This window comes from Trichogramma pretiosum, unplaced genomic scaffold (assembly GCF_000599845.2).
Source record: "Trichogramma pretiosum strain Unisexual culture from Peru unplaced genomic scaffold, Tpre_2.0 scaffold24, whole genome shotgun sequence".
NCBI lineage: Eukaryota > Metazoa > Arthropoda > Insecta > Hymenoptera > Trichogrammatidae > Trichogramma > Trichogramma pretiosum.
The window spans coordinates 1275688-1297139 of NW_019641611.1; the positions used below are offsets into that span (position 1 = coordinate 1275688).

The window sequence follows — 21452 nt, forward strand, 5'->3', positions numbered from 1 at the left end:
AAAAAATTATGGTAAAAAATTTATTCTCCTTATTACATTTATCAATTATACTTAAATCACAGGTTTATTTCTTTTTCTTCATTTGAATATTAGCAGTTGGTGGATGTGCAGTCGATGAATATGTTTCTTGAGAAATTCTATTGAGAAAATATAGAGTCATCATTGAGAAAAAGAAACAGACTGTAGTTGCAACACGATGCACTAGCCCAGCTGATATTAAAGCAAAAACCAGTGCAGTGAAAACTGAAAAATATATAAATTATTATATGAAAATTGATGAAAATTACTAAACCAGAAAAATTCTTTTTGGCTTACCTTCAGGGATAAATTTTACTTGGAATGATCTTCCAAACAGGATCGTTTCTAAATTTCCTAAAGCAGTGAGTGAAAACAAAAACACCATTGACCCAATATATCCTGCTATAACAACATGCAGTTTTGTAGATATGAGCCAAGGTTTATATATTTGCATTCCAGAGAAGAGCAACAATGTCACGATGCTTGATAAGACGAGTGAAACTTTAGTGTCAACCGCTGCAGAAAAAATGATGAAATGTCAAAAATGATTCGATTTGCGAAAATACGCAATATAGAAGCCGGCTTCGAAGAGGTTATGGTGGATGCCCGGTAGTTTTGGCAAGACTTACCCATTTCTGTGCTTATGGATTCCAAGGGCTTTAGGAAGAAAGTCAATACGTCGCACTACGAACCAAACGTGATCTTACGGCAGTTATAAAATTAATCGCTGTAAAACATAAGAAAAAGGATGTCCTGTCAGTCGGCGGGTGTTTATCTGCGTCGATAAACACAGCGAGTCGGTATCTACACAAACTATTCTGCAGCAGTAAACAAGAGCGCGCAGGGCACTGGGTTATCAATCGCCAGGCGGGCTTCTGTCTCGAATGCATCGCAAGCTCTCGAGGTAGTGCAGCTTGTGAATAAGACTTGAATACGTACTGACTACGGATAAACGCGAACTTGGTCGATAGGTTCGTGCACTGCAGATATTCATTAATATTGATATTGGTAATTTTAAAAGTACCGAAACTCAAGAGGCAATTTGTACTGCTGACAGCTTCCGTGCGCGTACTACGCGATGCGGGGAGAAAAACTGTGCAAGCTCCCACGAAAAACGCCAAATCTTGCGGGTCTTGCACATGTACAAATGTTAAATTGCGGAAGTAGAAAAGCTCGGAAAAGTTTTTTCCGTTTTATTTATTTTTTCTTTTTTTTTCGTTAAGCATTACGTTCTTTCTGCTATGCACACGAGTCAGGAAAAAAGCACTTAGCCGAAGTAGTCGTGCGCGCGCGTGTGTACTACAACTAGCTCTGCAAGAAGCGCAGGACTAGCTCGTGTACGCTCGAGCTCTTTAGTGCTTTCAATTAAGATGCAGCGTAGAGCTGTTACTTACAGTACACAAACGAGTAGAAGTAGATTTCTCGTTGGCTGCACGCCTCAAACCTGCCGTTAACGACGTCCTACGCCACGATCGAACGGAAAAGCCGAATTCGCGTGACAAACGTCTCTTAGGTAGCGCGGTACTTTGAGAAAATTCACGTGTGTCCCGGGCATCGGTGCACGAATCTCGATGTTGCTGCTGCTACAGTTAAGGTCAACTTAATTGTCCGAGAGAACGAAAGAAAGCGATTAGCAGTGGCACGAGCTTTAATCGCGACGTAGTCCACGTGCACCAGGCCACGTAGCACACCTGTGCGTGGCTTAATTGCTTGTAATTTGCATTTCTCAAAAATCGATTCGCAACATGCGGTGCGCATTATACTTTGGCGCGCTTATGCAATTGTGCATGTGTCGGGTCTGCCTCGCGCCACTTCAGCGTCGTGAGTTCTTATAAATACTGGGTCACTTTTTTTCTTCCCGCTAAAGCCTCATTTCCGCAACTATACTTACGAGCTCGGGAAAAGTAACGTTTGATAGGCGCTATTGTTTGTGAGCGCGGAGCTGCAGCAGTAGCGACGGTCGGGGGCGCAGAGGATGAAAAATTCGCTCGAGGCGCTGATTAGTCGGAAGAAAAATGAATGAATTTTTACGCGAGCCAGCTATAAAGCCCTCCAGGATTACGTTTCACGCTTCGGGATCAGCTAGCGAGCGGCTAGATTTATATGCACATGCTGCGATCCACGAGGCAAATACTATTGTTATATATTTATCTACGTGCGAGGGATGTTGGGCTAATATAAGCATGGATGAAGAATAATAGACTCGCAAAAAAGTTGATTTTTCAATCATTATAATATATTTCGTCATCTGTATAATTATTCCATAAAACTTATATTATTTACAATATTTATAATTCGAAATATGTCACGTATAATATATATGTATATTATATATAATATATGTATGCATGTATACATGTATAATATGTTTATCGATCAATTAGCACAGATGAGGTCACTTTTATTTGATTGCTCGATTATGATCGTATCTGTGCACGATACTCATTTCCTATTCATTGTATACATAATTCATAATTTTTCGAGTGTGATACTTGATTGAAACTTACGAAAAAAAAGTTTCGTACAAAGAGAAAGATAGATAGATAGAGAAAGAGAGCCAGAGAGAGAAAAGTAGAAAGACAGATATAGTTAAACTAAGCGCGTTTGAAAAAATCAAGCTCTCCTCTTTTGATTCGTCTCGCTCACCGAGAGAGACATAGATTCATTTAATCCACTCGAAAATAGGACTATACAAAAGACTCTTCTTCGCCCTGCGTGACTCTTTGCACGTTACTCGGTGAAATGTAATTTTCGCCAAACTCGATTTGCTCGTTACACCCGCACACACACACACACACACACACACATTCTCATACTGACGCACGCACACAACGAAAAGTCAAAAAGTCACACATGTCGCAACTCGCGTGCACACATAGAACGAATTGCCGTACGAACTTGAAAAGTTTTTATTTTCTTCTTTTATAGTACGCAATATACATGCGCGTGCATGTTTAATGTAACGTGAAATTTTTCCCTTCCGTGAACGTGTCTACGTACGTAATATAAATATTGTGTAAGAAATTGTCGTTTTTAAGAAACGGCATGTCTACGCTTCATATGTATAATGTAATATAATTACAGCTTTAGAGCTTTTAAATACAATATCGTAATTGTTTAATTATTTAGTGCACCGGATAATAGATTTGGTCCACGTCCATTAATACTTGGTAAAGTTTTTATATCAGAATATCGATAATTTGGCATTGTTATACTGTGCTTGTTCGCGCTGCGAGTGCACGATCGAGCTCCGCGTAATTTCCTCTTGCGTGTAATGCTGTTCATGCTTCGTTTCGCCACTGAGAGTTTTTTTTACATGTAAGATCGCTTTTTGATAATTCATATTTTATTTTTTCTTCACTAGGCACACATAATTTATATTTGACAGTACTACGATCACTATTTTTTATAAAGTATTGACTTTTTGGATTACACCTCGTGTTGCCCCATGCGAGTGAGTACTTTTTTTTTTGGTTTAAGGTGCTGCTTCGAAATATACGAGTTAAAAATATAATGTTTATTATTTGAACGACATACATGCGCATACACATATAATATATTATTTAAAGGATATATTATTTTACCTGCGTAGATCGACGAGACGCTTCGACAGTATACGTCTGAAAAATTCATATTTCGTATTGGATATAGTAGTGGTATAGTAGCCGTAGTAATAGTAGTAATATGAACGGGGGTGACTGACGTGCCCCTCGCGACCCGCGCGACACATTTTCTCACTCACTCAGGCTACGAACACACTCGTTTATGTAGGTATATATTATATCAATTATTAAAATTACCTTTCTAGCTTTGATGTATTTTCCTCGAGCTCAATGTGCGTCAGTTATTAATGTGACCGAAGAGTGAACAAATATACATACGCAAAAGTCCTCACATATAACTGATTGTCTCTTACCAACTAAAATGAATTACTCGTAAAGCACAGCACAATTACAGTTACTCGAGAACAAAATATTATTTGATAATATCCCGTATGGTCAATGTTTGATTAATATTCGGTTTTGTTTTGTCGTATCACAGAAAGAGAGAGAGCCGTTTTGAATTTGAAGTCAACATCTTCTTTTTTTTATAATCGTCCTTTTCTCTTCGTCATTTTTTACATAATCCCTGTTTTTAAGAAAATAGTGCGATAAGGCTCTATCTACACAGACTATCTACACTTTGTCGTTGAATCGTACCAACATAATGGCTCTAGTGAATTAAGTGTGTGCTGGTATAATCGTATATAACGTATTTTTCAACTGTAGCCGTCAGACGCAGTTATTTCGTGCATAATCACGTTATATATATAACCACTGCCATGCGGCTAATTCTCGATATTATTATACAATATAAGCGCGCCGCAATGCAGGCTACACCCGCGCCCGACTGTGTCTCGAGCAAAATTGAGTTGCAAAATTTTATCCGATTCAATTTAAAGTTTCGATAATGAACTTACGGTGCATGGTAAGAAAAAACAACAAATAATTATAATATATAAAAAGGGACAGAAGAGAACTCTGAACTGTGAGCATAATATTTTTCGCTTTACGCAATGGTCGTCGTTGTAGGCGCGTATCACGTGTTTTAGATCGCTTTCCAGTGAAAAAATCAAGATTAAATATTAAAAAAAAGTAGACGCCCGTGTACGTATATATCTAGAAAACAGCTCGTTCTTAATGGAACAAAAAAAAGCAGAAAACACGTAAATATGTATAGCACGGAGAGGCGTGCACACACACGCGCGCTCGCGAAACGTAAGTGCAACAATGGAAAATGCAATTCATATATATATGCGATATAGAGCTAAGCGAGCGAGGAGCTTTCTTAACTGCACTACTTGTATACTTGGTCGTATTCCTTTCTTCCGACGTCTCGCGAGCTGTCTTATATAGAAATATTATTTTGGCCCTGCATTCTACTTCTTCTTTCTCCTCTCTTTTTTCTCCAACTGCAATAGAGAACAATGGATAGCTGTATCGAGATGACGATGACGTCTATATTAAAACTCGGCTCGCGTTACGCTTGATCTGACGGTTTTGGCTGGGCTGTGCAATGACTTTTTGCAAGCTAACAATTCATTTTTGTTTTTTTTTTTGGACTACCGCTTTTTGTTGCACCAAAAATTGGAGGAAATTATACGCGCGCGCGCGAGAGAGAGAATCAAATTTTCTCAGTAGCGTACACGTCGAATGATTAACACGAAGCGGTTTTTTCTTTTTTTTTTTTTTTTTTTTTTTTTGTTAAGCACCCGAGGGGGACTCGAATTCGTGTCACTTCACAGCCTCTATATTTTTCCTCGATAATATGTGACGCAGCGCCGAGAGAAAGAGGGGAAGAGAGAGAAGGAAAAAGAGTGAAAAAACTGGAACGTTGTAGAGCTCTACGAAATTACCAATACGGAAAAGTGTACTTCGTGCGCGGGATTTGTGAGGAAAGCTCGTAATCTTCGCAGGGGCGCACTTCTCTCTCTCGTCGACTATTGACTTTAAAATTGACAGCCAAGCTACACAGACTAATCTACGCGTATAGAAACCGAGGAAAAAAGATGTACCGAGTTCTATACGTTATGTGCTATATCGTCATAATATGACTTAAGGTTTCACTTGGCTAATGATGTTACGTTTGGCTTATTGCTATCATTGAACGGCGATTCTTCGTTATACATATAATATGCGTAATAAATTGATATGAACAGATTCGCAGCACCAGAGCCAAGTCGCTTGGACCCATTTTCCCATGTGAATTTATTAATAATGTGTCATTATCCTTGAATGATCAGCACAGATTCATGCTCGGAGTATAGAGATTCGCTCGCTTGACCGATCGAACGCGTACACCTTAATATATAACAGTAGCTTGTGAGAATTGCGGCTGCATAACACTATCTCACCCTCTCGCTCTCTTTTACGAAGGTGTCGTGGAGCGAGCTGGTTGCGGGTGGAAAACAACAACTCACTCAGAGCGCGCATCGGGCTTGTTCCGTCGAGTGGTCAAAGTAGCTCTGAGCTTTACTCACATATGTGCACACGGCTATACATATGCGCGTGGTTTGCGTGGCTTGGCATCCTCGTATGTATAGCGATATATACACAGGGAGTGAATGTGTGAGAGAGAGCGAGGGAGAGGCAGCCTCGAGTTGAAAAGTTTTGCATACCGAGATACAGCCGCAAACTCGACACTCGGAAAGCCCTTTGCGTTTCGAAATTTACTATTATTATTATCGTTACGTACCTGACGTTATGCCCATACACACACACACACACACACACACACACACACACACACACACACACACACACACACATACATACATACAGTCACACTCGCACGGACAGACACAGACAGATAGTGAGACGGACCAGCTGAGTATTGTGTAGGCATCGATGTACATTCCGCACAGGTTTCGCGCGCGCCTCGACGCCTATGCTCGTGCGTTTGTCGCGTGTGCAGGCTCGGGCGTCAATTATACACGCAGGGCACGTGTCCGCGTGTCGTGCCGGAGCGCCTGTCCTATTAGTTCCAGTTAATTATCAGTTAGTTACACGTGGCGTTACGCAACCAGCACATACTCGCACACACACATACAATTATCGTACATATGCAATGTATAGACATTTTAATAATCGCTTTCGCACGCGCGCATATAATATGACATAGCCGTTCATCGATCGCTATGGTCGCTATTTCGCTTACCTCTGGCTCGTGCGCTCAATGTCGTGCACACGTCGCTCCTCGTCTTCTTCGCGGCAGTTGAAAGAATCGAGATTATTTTATATAGCTACGCGTTCACGAGCTTTGTTTACATATGGTTATTTTCGCGAACGCGAGAGAATCGTGACGTTGGGCCAATCGAGTGCGACCGTAAGCTCGATATAAACGTCGCTGTGCCAACTGCCAACGGCTGAAGCCCGGCTATTGGCTCCGCGACACGTACGCGCATACATTATTATTACTCGTCGCAGCGAGTCCAATTATTGACTTGGATGCAATTGATCATCGTGCGAATATGATTGGGCAATCGAGAGCAGTCGCGAAAAAGTTGCAGCACGATGGAGCCAAATCGACGCTACATGTACCGTAGAGCAGTCGACGCTGCTGCCTTTTGATCGAGTGTGGGCGCAGATCCTTCTCCGCTGATACCGATGACGACGACGACGATGATGATGATGATGATGATGATGGCGACGACGTCGACGCGCCGGGCCACGACGACGACCACTGCGACTCAAGGATCAAAGGTAATTGGGCCTTCCCGCGCAGCAGAAGAACTTGAAGGTACCCCGCAGGTAGGACGGCTGCCTGTTGCTTCGGCCCTCCCAGCGGAGATTCTTGCGGGCGCCGTTGCTGCGATTCAGCCGATTCGCCGCCTCCTGCAGGGCCACTGGTCTCTCTGCAATGAGCAGCCACCCGAGGCACAAACGAGTCGTCTATCATATATACTGTACAAGAATCATCGTCCGAAATGCAAGAATATTCATGAGGAGCATGCAAATGCGTTGGGGGTTGAGTTTAATTGCGCCAAGCGAAATCGAGTAGCAGTGCTTGCATTAATGGCTCGTGCAACCAGCACAGCAGTGTTTTGCATTTCTCGTTTTTTGCGTTTTGTTTTTCTTTTTGACGCCTCTCTTGGATATGTGCGATGTATAACGTGTACTTGTTTGTGTGTATACGCGCTTATCGGTTGCTCTTCGCGCTCCAATCTGCCCTCGCCAACATCGGAATATCGATCGCTTTCGAGCTTTCGCGCGCGCTTATATGCCAAAGTAGTCGAGATCCGCGTCTAGTCAGACTGACAGACAAACACACGCGCACCCACACCCGTTTCCTTAGGCTCGTTATCTATTCAATGCCGTATCTCGCGCGTTCAATCTTCTTTTCGTCCCCCTTTCAAAATTCATGCAATCCCTTCATTGTTTTTCCGACTCGAATTCTTTCAATTCTGTGCTGCGGCGTTATTCTTTTTTCTTCTCGTTTCTTTTTCACGCTCGCGCGGAGCAGTGACTGCGCGCCAGCTCTTATCAAGCCGTAACACTTCGGACGAATTTATGGCGCGCTTGATTCCCATATTTTTTTGCCGCGCGTAACGAACGTTACTCGAAACTTTTCTGATTTTCAAAAGCTCCGCGCGATTCTTCGCCATTTTTCACGCTGGCGCCCGAGCAAATCGTGGGATTTTATCGAGTCTCCGAGTAGTTGTGCGTTCCATATTATTCGCGCGCGGTAATCGAAGCTCGCTGCCGCACTCCTACCCTCTCACTTGTTCATTATAAATAATTAACGCGTGGTACTATGCATTGTAAGTAGGTTAAGAGCCCCGCAAGCTCGGGCGCGAAAGTCAGAGCTGCCGTGTAGCTACACGTGAGTTTATTTTTCGGCATATCGAGTATCGAGCTTCGTAGAAGAAAAAAATGCGATAATTGCATAAACATGCTGGCTCGTTGTGTGCTTGCGTTGTTGCCCACGAGGACGAGGCTTTTTTGGCTCGACTACCGTGTATCGTAGCAATTAGCGCGCCACCGACGGAGGACTAGTCATGCGTTCACCTCGTCGAGTTATATCCTCGATCGTGTTTAACGAAGCATTTCGAAATCAACAATTATATGTATGTGTGCGTACGTAAACGAAGCTCGGCCAAACAAGCCTGTCAAAGAGACGGAGCAAAGTTGCGTGGCTTTACGTTGCGTTGCGCGCGTTTGCCATAACGGACTAAAAGCTCCCATTCTCGCGCGATATAACAGACGCGTTTATTATTCAAATTTTACTCGCGTACGGGGAACTTGCCACGCGCTCGCGTTAAAAGTTAAACAGCGAAAAAAAAAAATTCCTCCGTCTCGAGTTGCTGCGAGCTGTTGTACATTATTCAAACTGCAGCCTAGCTGCATCGAGCTTATTAAGGCAATGGAAGGTAGCAAGAAAGCTGGAGCAGTTGCAGTGATTCGGATAAATATTTCAGGCGTGTACACACACACACACAAGGTGTATGCGTGTACTTGGGCGTGTGCCTGCGTACCTGTGTCGGCCTCGGATTGCGGCATGAACTCCTGGAGCTCGGCAACGAGGTCGCTTATGTCCTCCGAGTCCTTCTGTATGCTGTTGATTTCCTCCTCGTTGAAGTCCGGCGTGATTTGCCGACACAGCAGTATCTGCGTGATCACGTTGCTGATGTTCGACGGGCCCGACTTGCTCTCTGTTAACATACAATACCCGTATACATGTCGACGCGTATCATAATAACGATAATGACTCTTTTGTCGAAGCCAGAATAAAGCCCCGTGCAGTGAGAGATATCAGTGCCAAAAAATTTAAATCTCCTCTCCGTTTCCCCTCTATCTCTCCGATCCGAGAGCCATTCGAAACAATTGACAATTTTCATATCGCTAATGAGGTAAACGTGTATGTGCACAATGTACCGAGGCCACGTCAACTTTCGCCCCGAGATTAATCTCGAGTCCGAGAGCACGTATTTTAATGGAATAATATATATCGGGAGCGAAACCGATGCGATGCGCAGCGACTGCGTGCCAGACAGGGGGAGGCGCGCTCGCAGCAGCAACGGTAATTAATGATGCGTTCGGCATGAGCGATGAGCCTCTGAATTTTTATCGATCAAACTAACCGATATAATTACGAGCTGTGTAACGTATCGTGTAAAGGACCTTCGATACGAGGGTAATAATAGCATCGTAGCTAGTCTTGCTGCTGCTGCTGCTGCTCGCATGAATTAGCTGCCCCCCTTTTTCTTCTTTCTCTTATGGCGATTATGAGCAATTTGAAAGCTACGAGGTGGTGCGCGCACATACACACACGCACACACCTTGTTGGCATAAGTAATTTACGCCCGTGCCGTTGAGCCGCAAGTTCGCCACCTGAATACATGCGTATATGCACTTTTTCCCTATATACAATCGATCGACTTATTGAAAAGTTCAACGACTACACAACACCCTCTTTCTCTTTCTACGACACACACACACACACACACACACACTGCACGCTTATCGCGATGACGCTATTTGACCTCTTTTTTTTGTTTCGTACCAATACAGAGAAAAAGTGAGAGAGAGAGAGAGAGAGAGAGGCACATCATCCTCGAAAATTGATTTTTGCCCTTACTCTTGGAGACTTTTGAGCGAGCGAACGGAGGGCTTTTTTGCGGCTGTCAAACGCCCCGAGTATTTAACGACCAAGTCGTGTGTTTTTCTCGTCGCCTAGATAACGAGAGAGAAAAAAATTACTTATACTTTTTCGCCGAGTGAACGGCGGGCTCCCGACATATTTATTCCATTTAAATTCCAAAACAGCTGCGCGCCGAGCCACATCGCCATCGCGATTCACGTGCACGCGAAAAACTTTTTAATCACGCTGACATCCGTTTCCGTGTGTGTTTTCTGATTTTTTTCGCTATGTGCGAACGGAAAGGCGCGTACATACAACGAGCGAGCTCCGTGCGTTTAATATCCGTGGCGAAGTCGAGCAGAGAGGGAGGCGAGCCGTGCAAAAAGCTAACTTGCAAACTGATTGTTTTCGATTTTATAAACGGGACACCACTTGTTTTTTTTTTCATATAGAAACGCCACGCTATACTCTCAGCAAATAAAAAAGGAAGGTGCAGTTCGAGAAACGATAGATAATGGTGAAAATGTCAATGGCTTAGGGAGTCGCTGAAAAGCTAGTGACACGAAAGAAATGACTCGCAACGCTCCTCTCTCGAACGGTTCTCTTTAGAGATCTCAACTGTTGACTACTCGAGCCCTAGGCTGACCCCGTCAGAGCTACACACAAAAGATACATATTTATAAAGCATCAAGTCTATTACGTTGAATCAAAGCGCGCACGTCAGTTTCTGTAGCGATAAAAAAAAAAGTAAAGGAAAAAAAGGCGCAGATATACACACAGCCAGTGGAAGAGCATGAAGAGTTCAGGATGTCGAGTTCACTTACTTTTTATATCGAGTATATATTCAGGAGCTTGAAAATTTCAATTCGTGAATTCGTGCTTGCAATATGTTTCTTGCAAATGATAACTAGACGAGAGAGAGCAGTTTAATATTATATCGATAAATCGGCGAACTTCTACATTGAGAAGCTATTCGCCGGAGGAATAATGATGAAGTTAATCGGCTTACATTCGAGCAACGCTATCCAATTTGGTGTCGTTTAAAGAGAGAGGGAGAGAGAGAGAGAACATTTTTTCGGGGCAACTTTCGTCCTGTGCATGCTTCAAAGAAACGTGACGAATACGTTTAATATGGGATAAGATTTGACCTATATCGATTGTCAATAACGCAGCGGAAAAAACAATTAATAAATTTGATACTTCCGGTAAATACCACAAGGCTGGCTCTTTTCGTTTTACCGTCAAAGAGTCTGCTGTTGGGATGGTGGTTAACCCTTCGAGTCTTGATATATATTATATAAATAATGAAATGTCGATCGTCGGGAAGAATTTTTATGGATTTTTTTTTCACGACAGCTACACGCTGTGTGGTTGAGAACTTTGCCCCCTGACTAAACTCACTCAAAACGAGACGACAGTGCAGAGAATCGTGAGAGGATTTTGATCCCCTCGGCTCTCGACACTCGAGCTATACGTAAGATTTCCGGAAACAGAGAGGAGGATTAGGGAGGCTTGAGATACGTATTATATACTCACCAAAGTAACCCGTCATGTCCATGGGCACGACGCGCACGAGGTTCTTGCTCTTGTGCAGCTCCCGCAAAAATAGTTGAGCGAGGAAGAAGAGCAGCACGAGGTTCGGGCTGTCCGCTGGTATGCCCGACTCCATGGCGCTACAGCAAGTCCCACGAAACCAACAAACAGACAAACAAACAAACATGCAGAGTTATAGGTACGCGCTATTTTTACGCTTCTCCATCACACGTATGTCTACTTGTGGCTCTGCGTATATATATATGAGATAGCGTCGGAGCGATCCCGCTTGTCGCGTTATACGCTTTGGATGATCGGATTGCGCCGCCGAGCCGTATATTGAATCAGAGAGAGAGAGAGAGAGAGAGAGAGAAAGCTGCGAGTCGCAAGCTGCTTTTTTCTCTCCTGCTCACTCTCCTGCCGTATATACACACGCAGCTATCGCGCGCGAAATGCATATAAATCAATTTATTCCACGGGGAATCGAAATGCGCGAATAAATTTCTGCTCTAGCCGGAGCTATATATCTCTACTCTTTCTCTCTCTCTCTCTCTCTTTCACTCTCTCTTTTTCTCTCTCGTTCGCGCGCTCGACCCTGCGGCTACTGTTCTTTTCTGCATTTTCCCGCAAAGTATAATGTATCATCCCTTAAATTGAACGTGGCTTTGCGGGCCAAATTGGCTAAAGTCCGGTTAAATCAACTTATGGTCCACCCAAAGAAGACGCATCGACTATTATTTCCTAAGTATACGCATACGAAAATTGTTCAAAAATTTTCATTTTTCTCTTTCGCTCAAAAATGACACAGCCAATTGATTCAAAGTGTTTGCGTTTTATCGTCATTGTGATTTTTCTCTTTATCTTTTTACATCTATTATCGTTCATAAAGCCCCGGCAGCTTTACGAGCTTTGTTTTTGTTCAGCTTTTATATATATGCACGTGCATTATACGATAGGGGCGTAAAAAGCTTTTCAACTATTAAATGCCTCTGTCGCGCGATCAGTTGAAAAGTCATCTAGTCTCTCTCTTTCCGCAACTCTCGACAAGGCAATAATTGGATGAATAAGCCCATGTACATAGCCGCAAGCAAAAAAAACTCGTGACGCGATTATTATAATAATACTTGGAGAAGGAGCGGCTGTCACGCGGAATTTTTCACGCGATATATAATACAGCTAAACGTTTTTTGTAAGAAATTACTTTTTCGTGCATATAAATATAAATCGAGTAAATTGAATGTGGCGTCCTCCCCGAACAAGACCGAGTGCATGGCGTGTAAATATTCAGTTGGGAATGCGCCGCGCAGTTTATACATTATTATAGAGCCGGAAGATTTTAAAGATCTTGAGCTCGCGCGCGCATATAATATAGCGGAAAATTCCAGGCCAAAGTTATTTTTCCCAGCGAGACGAGAGATTGGATGAGAGAGAAAAAGAAGCTCGAAGCACACCGAACAATCCTGAGGAATTTTGCACGCGGAGCCAGCCGCGCTTATCGTTTACATTTCCATCGGGGACAGAAAAGCTCCCTCTCTTTCTCTCTCTCTCTCTCTCCCTTCCTCTCGGGTGCATGCATGCATAAATTCACGAAAATCTGCAGCCATTTGCCCTCAGCACGTTTGTACACGTACATCATGTCTGTGTCTATATATTACGCATATGACGCGCGCAGCTCGCATGAAAATTTACAAAAAATTCCAGCTGACAAAGGCGAGAGAGAAAGAGAGAAAAAGTGCAGCAATGCGTTATGTACTTTTAACGTCGTTATGCATATGCGAAAAAAAGTTTACCTCCTCATTTGCGGCAGGACCATTTCGGAGGCTTTTTTGCAGGCGTTGACGCAGTCGCGCCGCGTCTTGCGGATCTTCTCGCGCAATTCCGGGCAGTCCCGCGACTGACCGATGGTCAGCAGCTGGTCCCGGAATTGCGCTATCTGACTGTTGATCTCGTGAATTTTCTGCAACACAAACGATAAAGAATTGCGTAAACATATGTATTGTTTTCTGCGTTGATGCGTTTGAATCTCTCTCGCCGCGGCGACGACGAGCAACAGCAGCTGCAGCAGCAAGAGACACGTGAACTCGAATTAACTGGAGCGTACGAGGTTACTCTCCGCATTGCCTTTATAACTACTCGCGTTAGTTTTTTTTCCTCGTGCTCCTTCCGCACATAATGTTTATGCTCTCCTCCCGTCTAAATAATACGAAAGTTCTCAGTTTGCACGCGCGGGGTGCTTTCTTTATTTTTTTATTTATTTTCTCCTTTTTCTTCTTCTTCTTTTTTTCATTCGGTTATCTCGGCCAAAGTTGCAGCGCGCATCGCACAGTCACCAAATGACTTTTTTACTTTTCCTTTATTTCTCTGCGTCTCTTTTTCGCGTTTCGCATAATAGGCAGCTTCGTACAAACGCGCGTCAAGTCACTTCATCTCTTTATTCGAATTATTTTTTCTCCCTTTATCCCATTCTTTCTCTCTCTCTCTCTCTCTCTCTCTCTCTCTCTCTCTCTCTCTCTCTCTCTCTCTCTCTCTCCGTCTATCGGTCTCATTTTGTCTCTCTCACTCTCCGCTTGTCTAATGCTATTTACATTGACTGCTCGCTGCAGCTCGTTTGTTTTTGGTTTCAAGTGAGGTGCGTATTGGCCCAAACAAAGCTTCGCGTTCTTAATTAAAAACTTTTGTGTCTTCCTTTGCTCGGCGGAATTCGGGGGAAGTTTCTCGCTGACAAACCGAAGATTGTTCAATTACACTCGTTAAAATTTCCTCTCGAACGGGAATGGGGGAGGAGGGGGAAAAATCCTAAAAACAACGAGCGTCCGGAGAAGATTAATTAGCTTACACTGCAATATTCAACGAATAATATCGACACACTCATAAATATATATCTATACTTTAGGATGTAGACCTGCATAATTGATAACCTGGGCTTACAAACTCTCATGTTCCTTTACTCATGACGAAATGAATAATACAAATTGCCCCTGCATTTTTCATACTCTAATTATGTAATAATGACTTTGTCAAGCACCCTTTTAACGTCATTTCAGCTTGTAAGTAATAGGTTTCGGAAATGTAATACTGCGCGTTAAATTTAAAAAAATTCGAATAAATCCGTCCCGATCTCGCGACGCTGCTCTCGCAGGAGCTTTGAATTCCATTTAAATAATAACTTCGGCATCGAGATATGAATTTGATTTGTTTTCAAGATTTCCGTTGCGATATTTTCGCAGAATAATACGATTTTATCCGCGTATTGTATTATAGTTTTACTGAGATTGATTGCTCTCGATCTGCGCGCGTTGGTACGGCATTTATACGACTGTACATACCATCGAGTCTCGGGTACTCGCGTGCAGAGAAATAAAACATTATTTGGTAAATGCGATTCGCAATTTTAACGATAAGGAAAAGCGAGTATCGAGTTATATTTTCTAATTGTGCATTTTCCGATGAAAACATGAACACGAATCAACAAGAGAGCTCTTTTTATTATCTTTGAGCATCTTTGGAAAGTTGTTCTTTTTTCTTTTACAGCGAGCAGTTTGAGATGGGTAAACAACTTTTACTGGGGAATTTTAAAATACATAAAGTAAGGAGGAAAAGGTAACGAGGTTAAAGGAGAATAAAAAAAAGGTAGAAGGGAAAGGAGGCGCATCAGGCAGCTAAAAGACAAATTTCATTTTTTCAAGTGTCAAAGAAGGAAAGGAGCGCCCTGGAGCCTGTCGGGCTCTCTAAAAGCTTCGCTAAGGATATTAGGTTGAAGACTCGAGTTTCAGGCTTGATACGTGTAAGGTCATGCTATTTGTCGATGTGCGTGCCGCAGCTAGACGCGCATCAAAGTGCATTAGATTACAAGCCACAAAAGAACAGCTGGGGAAGCTTTTCGCGGTCTGGAGCGGGGCGATCGAGATAGTAACCTTGCAGCACAGACGCACACACACGTACGGGAGCTTATTAAGCTCGGCAATGCCGTCGTCCCATATGTGGGCTAGCTAAAAGTGGGGGGAGGAGGCGGTGGCAACATCACGACTGAGAGAGCGCGGGAAAAAGAGAGAAGCACGTTCTCGCGCGCGCAAGCTTTCAAAAGCTCGCTTTAAATGTTGCTGCTGCACGTACGCGAACCGCGGCACGTGCCGAAAAACACGAGCTTTTTTGTTGCTGTTTGTTGTCGATGTCGGGGCTGTATTGGCTCAGGCACACGAGAAGGATACACACCGCGGCGATGGCAGCTTCGTCGGGACATTGTCGTCCTGACTGGGAGGCTTGGCTGTCAGTCATCGTTCGCCTCCTGCGCGAGTGCTGTTGGCTGCATCGCCTCGACGAGCTCCAGCTGCCGAGGCCCGTCGCATGCTCGGACGCCGATTGTTGCTGTGCAGGTTGCTGTTGTTGTTGTTGTTGTTGTTGTTGTTGTTGTTGAGCTTGCAGCTGCTGCTGTTGCTTGCAGCTCTCGCGCCTGCCTCACTTTCTCGCGACTGGTTCACCGGACGCTTCGGCCTGATGACTGTCTTTGCTGGCGTCCTGCAGGGGAAGAACCCGATCGCTGACCTGCTCCAACTGTTGCTGCTGCTGCTGCTGCTGCTGTTGGCGCATTTTTCCGAACCTGTTACGCGTCGTCGCACTTGTCGCACACGAGCACACAGTATGACGCGAACTGGACGCACTCTCTACTAGCGCTGGGCAGACGACGACTGGCTTCGAACTTGGAACTCGCGACGCGTTGACGCTCCTGTCCGACGGGCTGCGCGCGACCGACTGACTGACTGTTGTAGTGACGAGGCGCGCGTATATTCTATATATCGCTGTGCTCGGCACGACGGCGCGCGTTCCACGACTTCTAGAGTAGTACACTTGTATCTCTGTACGTGCTGTACGTCGCTCTCGCTCTATCCCGCGCTCGCGTGAACTCTCACCAAGTCTCTCTATACGTATATACATATAGATTGAATTTCCACTGGTACCTCTCTGTGCACCGCTGCTGCGCAGCTGCGAAGAACTTTTGCCCCTCCACCCACCCCCGCGCAACTTCTTCTCTCTCACTCGCTCTCTCTCTATTACTGACTAAAACAGCCTGTAAGCTCTCGCTTTCACTGCGCCTTTCAACCCCTCTCGGCTACGTTATTTGTTTTCCGCGGTCTTCCACGCGCGCTCGCTTCTCTCTCTCTCTCGCTCTCTCGCTCGCTACCATCCATCCAGATATCGCGTGTACATGTGCACGTATATATAATAACCTAGCCTCCTACACGGCCCGAGAATGAGAGATGACACAATCCGCCGAAACTTTTTACTTTTCAATGCGACAACGACGACGACGAGAAAAAAATTCATATACATATTGTACACTTACACGATCTTTTTTTTTCGCTCCACGTTGAATTTGCACATGTCTCGAGAACGCCGCGCGACGCGGTTCATTAGAGTAACGTATTTTTTCTCTGCCGCGGCTTATACAATGGTCAAAAAGTTGGACGTACAAAAAATAATACGAAAAAATTTCTCGAGCTTCAACAACTCGTTCTTTTCTGTATACTCTAGAATTTTTTCAAAATGCTGATTTTTCACCAGCACAGGTCGACAAATTTATTACAATAATATAGAAGAGAATATTAAATATAATTGTTCCGACATTTTTCATCGCTCTTGTTTATGGTATCAACTAGCAACCTTTTCAATGTCTGGACAATTATGCCCTGAAAATTATTGCCCGCCCTGATGTTGATTCGTGCTAAAAAAAACATGAAAGGTCAATATTTTTAAAAACGTATCGTTTATTATTGCGAGTTTTGTAAACTGTATGCACATTCGAGTTTCAATTTACTACAATCCAGCATAAAAGTAATAATAAGCCACAAAGTACGTTCCAACTTGGATCGGTCAATCAAACTTTTAGTAACTCACGCGATAGCGCCGAAGACTGCCGATTTTTCAATGTTTCAGGAAACAAAGTAATTTTCGTAAAACTTACAGCCTCCTGGAATAAGATTGTTTTTTATTATAGAAAAATATGGTTCGAGATTACTTCGATAAAGACTAACGATCAGAAAAGTTCGCGTTTGTAAGAAAAAAGAGAAAATAAAAAAGGAAAAGCACTTTACTCCGTCTTTGTCATTTTCCAAGTAAGAAAGACGTTTGTACCACAAATGAATATCATTCAAAGTCTCGAGCAAAGTTAACATTTGACAAAACCACACGAAGCGAGAGTATTATCGAAGGAAAAAGCTAGTGAAAAAATTGGCCTTTTTAAAAAATCGCAAACTCATCGAAAAGCCACAAACGTTAAGAAAAGTCTTGCGCACTCAGCTTTATGTGCGCGCAGGCCAAGCCACAAGTTTGGTAAGTCTTAGATCACTATTTTATGACTCGAGCGATGCGTCGTCAAGATTCCCCCCCGACTGCCACCGCTCTCGGCTGCGATTCTTTTCATTTTGCTGCTTAAACTACTTTGAAAATAGGAGCATTCAAAAAACAAGGTGAGCGTGGATTTTATCTTCTCGTTCATTCAGCAGATGTAATCTGAAATTTCAATGAGCGAGCTCGATCTCTCGTGCTCGACCAAACGAAAAACTACAAATAATATCGACTTTTTATGAAGCGTACATCGAAGCTCAAGCGTTTCTTTGGTTTGTTTAACTTTTCACTTCCTCTCTTTCTCCATCTATCTTTTTTTTCGCGAGAGATAAAAAATACTTGACCCGTTTACGCTCGCACGCACGCATACAAAAGAGCCTCGCACTTTCCATTTAAGGATCGATCATGTACATACACACAGAGTCAATAACTATTAGCGCTAAAAGTTCGAGTACGTATACAGAGAGAAAGAGAGACAAAGTGCAGCAAGCGCCATACTGTATATATCGAAGAGCGTTGAATTGACTTTTCATTTGTAATAAACGGGAGAAATTGAGCCGCGCGCCGCTTCGCGTATACACATGTGCCACATGTCAACTCGATAAATTTTTTATGCCGGGCTCGCGTTTACGTTTTATTATCGCTGGCAAAGCCCTGCGGTAGCGAGGCGCATAAAAAAGCGCTATTTTGCGTGGATAAAAACGCTCGAGCTCGCCCGTGGTCAATGCGGAACGCAAAAGGCTACGCCCTCGTGTGCAAGCGTGCATGCCCGTTCACGAGAAAGCTCTTTCTTTGCGTCTTGGAGTCATTTGTTCAGTACGAAGCTCAAAAAGAGAAGAAAAATTTTAGCTCAAACCATGACGGGAGTACGAAATTCCATTAATAGCTCTTATCTGTAATGCGATACTCGTATATGTGCGGCTGTTGGCATATAAAGTTCGCAATAACAATTCGAGCCCTTTGGCGTTAAAACTATATATACAATAAACACTTGTAGCTACAACAACAGTATGGCAATAGCAGGGTTGTGTGCAGATCCAGGTAGCTAGAAAAGGAGCAAGTTTGAAAATATGATTACAAAAGTCATTCATCATTCGAATGTAGGTCAAACAAAAGGTATGGGGAAGAGAAAGAGAGAGAAAGAGAGAGAAAGAGAGAGAAAGAGCAGAGTATCCGTTATATTTTATATAAATCGCGCGTAGAGAGGAGTAAGTACTTGGGAAATGCGACTGTGCGAAGCTTTTGGGACAAGTGTGTAGGTGTGCATGGAAATTTCGACTGCAAAGTGCAACACAAAGTAGCTCTGGCAGCTTGCGAGCCATCGATACGCCAGAAAAATCGATGACGATACGAATGATTGAATTATGAAATTACTAGTTCAACTCTATGTGCGTAAGTCAATACTCTCTCTCTCTCTCTCTCTCTCTCACACACATACACACACACACACACACACACGCACACACACACATACAGAGATACATACAAACATGTGTATTTATTGGGGGGAGTAACTCTATCCGAGCTCGACCCTGAATCAATAGCGATAAATAATACCGAATGAAGCATACGTTCGCCTCGGCTAAGGAGCTTAAAAGCTCTAACGAAATGATTATATGGCGGGCTGAGCAAAGGCACAGCGAATTATTATCCTCGGCTTGAGATCTTTTGCAGCTGATTAGGATTATCTCGGTAAAGCGCATATGAGTATTATGTACGTATATCTCTATATACATGCATGATGCCGAGCTTAACAGTTGCGCGATATGCTAAAAGCCTCGTGCATAATTAATAGACACGAAGCAAAGACTGGCGCGCGCGCGAACTATATATATAGAATTACATATTACACGGGGCAGAAGCAAAAAAAAAGCGGGCAGTTCCGGGGTTAGTAGTGCTGCGCGTACGCGACTTCATTCCGGAGCTGTGCAGGCATGCACGTGCAGAGGCGAGCTCGCAGCCAGCTAGCGAGGCGCTGAATTATAAATGCGGCGAGCTACGCGCATACGTGCACTGATTAACGCGGGCAGCCTTTATAAATCTCGTTTTCACTCGGGGGTTACATGCGGCGGATGCGCGCGTGTATAGGTACTGTAAGGTGGCTGCGAATGCTTGGGAGCGCGCGACAGTCTGACCCTTTGGCTGTGCGGCCGCCCATGATTATTTCATTTAAAAGCTTCAGCCGTAGAAGCTCCGTAAATAAGATGGAAATTCGCGTGTAGAGTATAAAAGCGAGCTCGGCGCGGGAGCAGTCTTTGTGGCGCGATGTATTTGTATAGAGCGAGTCGCGGGGCAACTAAACGATGCTCATCTTCGTGTCAATCTCCAAAGGAAAAGGAAAAATCAATTTTCGCTTTGCCAAGCTAGCTACAAGCGTACCGTTTCTATGGAAGCTACTGCTGTTGCCAGGACAAAAGTCCTTTGACGTTATAAACTAATTAGAAGCCCGAGACAAAGGTAAGATATAGCTAGGCGAGCGAGCGATCAAAGTACGCCGCGCGATAAGTCAAGAAGTTGGCGAACTTCATTGTCAGCGTGCCTAATCAGCGGCAGATCTCGTTTCTTTATCGCGCGCATAAAAACAGCGGCACCAGTGGCGACGGGCAGAAAAAGCTGGCAGGATGATCGAGTCGAGGCCTCTTGGCTCTCCTCTCGTGCCGTCGCTTACATTAATGAGCGCGACAAGAGCCAGTAGCTCCTTACAAGGATCTCTCTCTCTCTCTCTCTGTCTCTCTCTCCTCTTCTCACTCCAGAGGCCATGTAGGAATTATCCGATGTCGTATATACATAAAGTCAGTATGTAGCTCTGTGGTACGTATCTCTAAAACGCAGTCGTATATATCTCTCGATGTACAAGAGCTAGAAAGAGAAGCTAGTCTTGGGGTTGAAAGAGAGAGAGAGAGAGAGAGAGATAGCGAGCAAGAGAGAAACCAGGTCATTGAAGGAACTTTGTAGGAACGAGTTAGTGAATGTACGTGTGTGTGTCTGGTTGTTCTGTCTCTGTCTCTCGCTGCCGCGAAAAACATTGTTCGGCCCGAGCAAATAGCCCCGAGCAACAGCGACGAGCTTCGAAATGTGCTGCATAATAGCACGATGAAGAGAATTTAGGCCCGGGCGTGATCAACGCCTTATAAAAGTTGCACCCGAGCTCGCGTGCGAGAGTATAGGTGTATCGCCGGCCGAGTTGCGACGACGAGGACCTTTCACATGCTCGATCGTCGTCGATGAATAAAAGGCCTCTTCTCTCGCGGCCGACTCTTTAATCTTTCAGTGCTCGGGTGCCTTTCCCTCAAAGGCCTCTGCTCCCGCGCTCGAAAAAGCAAACTACCCTATTCTGCCTGTGTATACGTACGTGTGTGCTCATACTGTTGTCGACGAGCATAGTGGCAGCACATAACAGCCTGAATACACCGTCGTCACCGTGTACACCGGGTCGCGTG

At 43.9% G+C, this 21452-nt stretch overlaps 2 protein-coding genes across 3 annotated transcripts; both read right to left on the reverse strand.

The window, feature by feature from the left end:
• Nucleotides 1–9: 9 nt before the first annotated feature.
• LOC106648246 (keratinocyte-associated protein 2) lies at nucleotides 10–1066 on the reverse strand. Its single transcript, XM_014364977.2, has 3 exons — nucleotides 648–1066; nucleotides 316–534; nucleotides 10–243 (listed from the first exon to the last, which is right to left on the reverse strand). Exons 1-3 carry the CDS (start codon nucleotides 649–651, stop codon nucleotides 65–67), a joined length of 402 nt encoding a protein of 133 aa, XP_014220463.1. The 5' UTR covers nucleotides 652–1066; the 3' UTR covers nucleotides 10–64.
• A 4039-nt stretch (nucleotides 1067–5105) lies between these two features.
• LOC106648148 lies at nucleotides 5106–16480 on the reverse strand. Of its 2 annotated transcripts, XM_023458600.1 has the most exons (5): nucleotides 15883–16480; nucleotides 13461–13627; nucleotides 11674–11810; nucleotides 9032–9208; nucleotides 7162–7411 (listed from the first exon to the last, which is right to left on the reverse strand). In XM_023458600.1, exons 1-5 carry the CDS (start codon nucleotides 15943–15945, stop codon nucleotides 7254–7256), a joined length of 702 nt encoding a protein of 233 aa, XP_023314368.1. In that variant the 5' UTR covers nucleotides 15946–16480; the 3' UTR covers nucleotides 7162–7253. The 2 variants fall into 2 exon arrangements, with proteins under 2 accessions (XP_023314367.1, XP_023314368.1); XM_023458599.1 differs by lacking the exon at nucleotides 11674–11810 and having other exon boundaries at nucleotides 5106–7411.
• Between the last annotated feature and the right edge of the window lie 4972 nt (nucleotides 16481–21452).

Coding starts and splice junctions, on each gene's coding strand:
- LOC106648148 (XM_023458599.1), bottom strand. CDS start 15,945: ATGACTGACAGCCAAGCCTCCCAGTCAGGACGACAATGTCCCGACGAA. Junction 9,209..13,460: donor GTCCTGCCGCAAATGAGGAG/GTAAACTTTTTT, acceptor GTATGTTAACAG/AGAGCAAGTCGGGCCCGTCG. Junction 7,412..9,031: donor GCAATCCGAGGCCGACACAG/GTACGCAGGCAC, acceptor TGCTCATTGCAG/AGAGACCAGTGGCCCTGCAG.
- LOC106648246 (XM_014364977.2), bottom strand. Junction 244..315: donor AGTAAAATTTATCCCTGAAG/GTAAGCCAAAAA, acceptor TATATTTTTCAG/TTTTCACTGCACTGGTTTTT.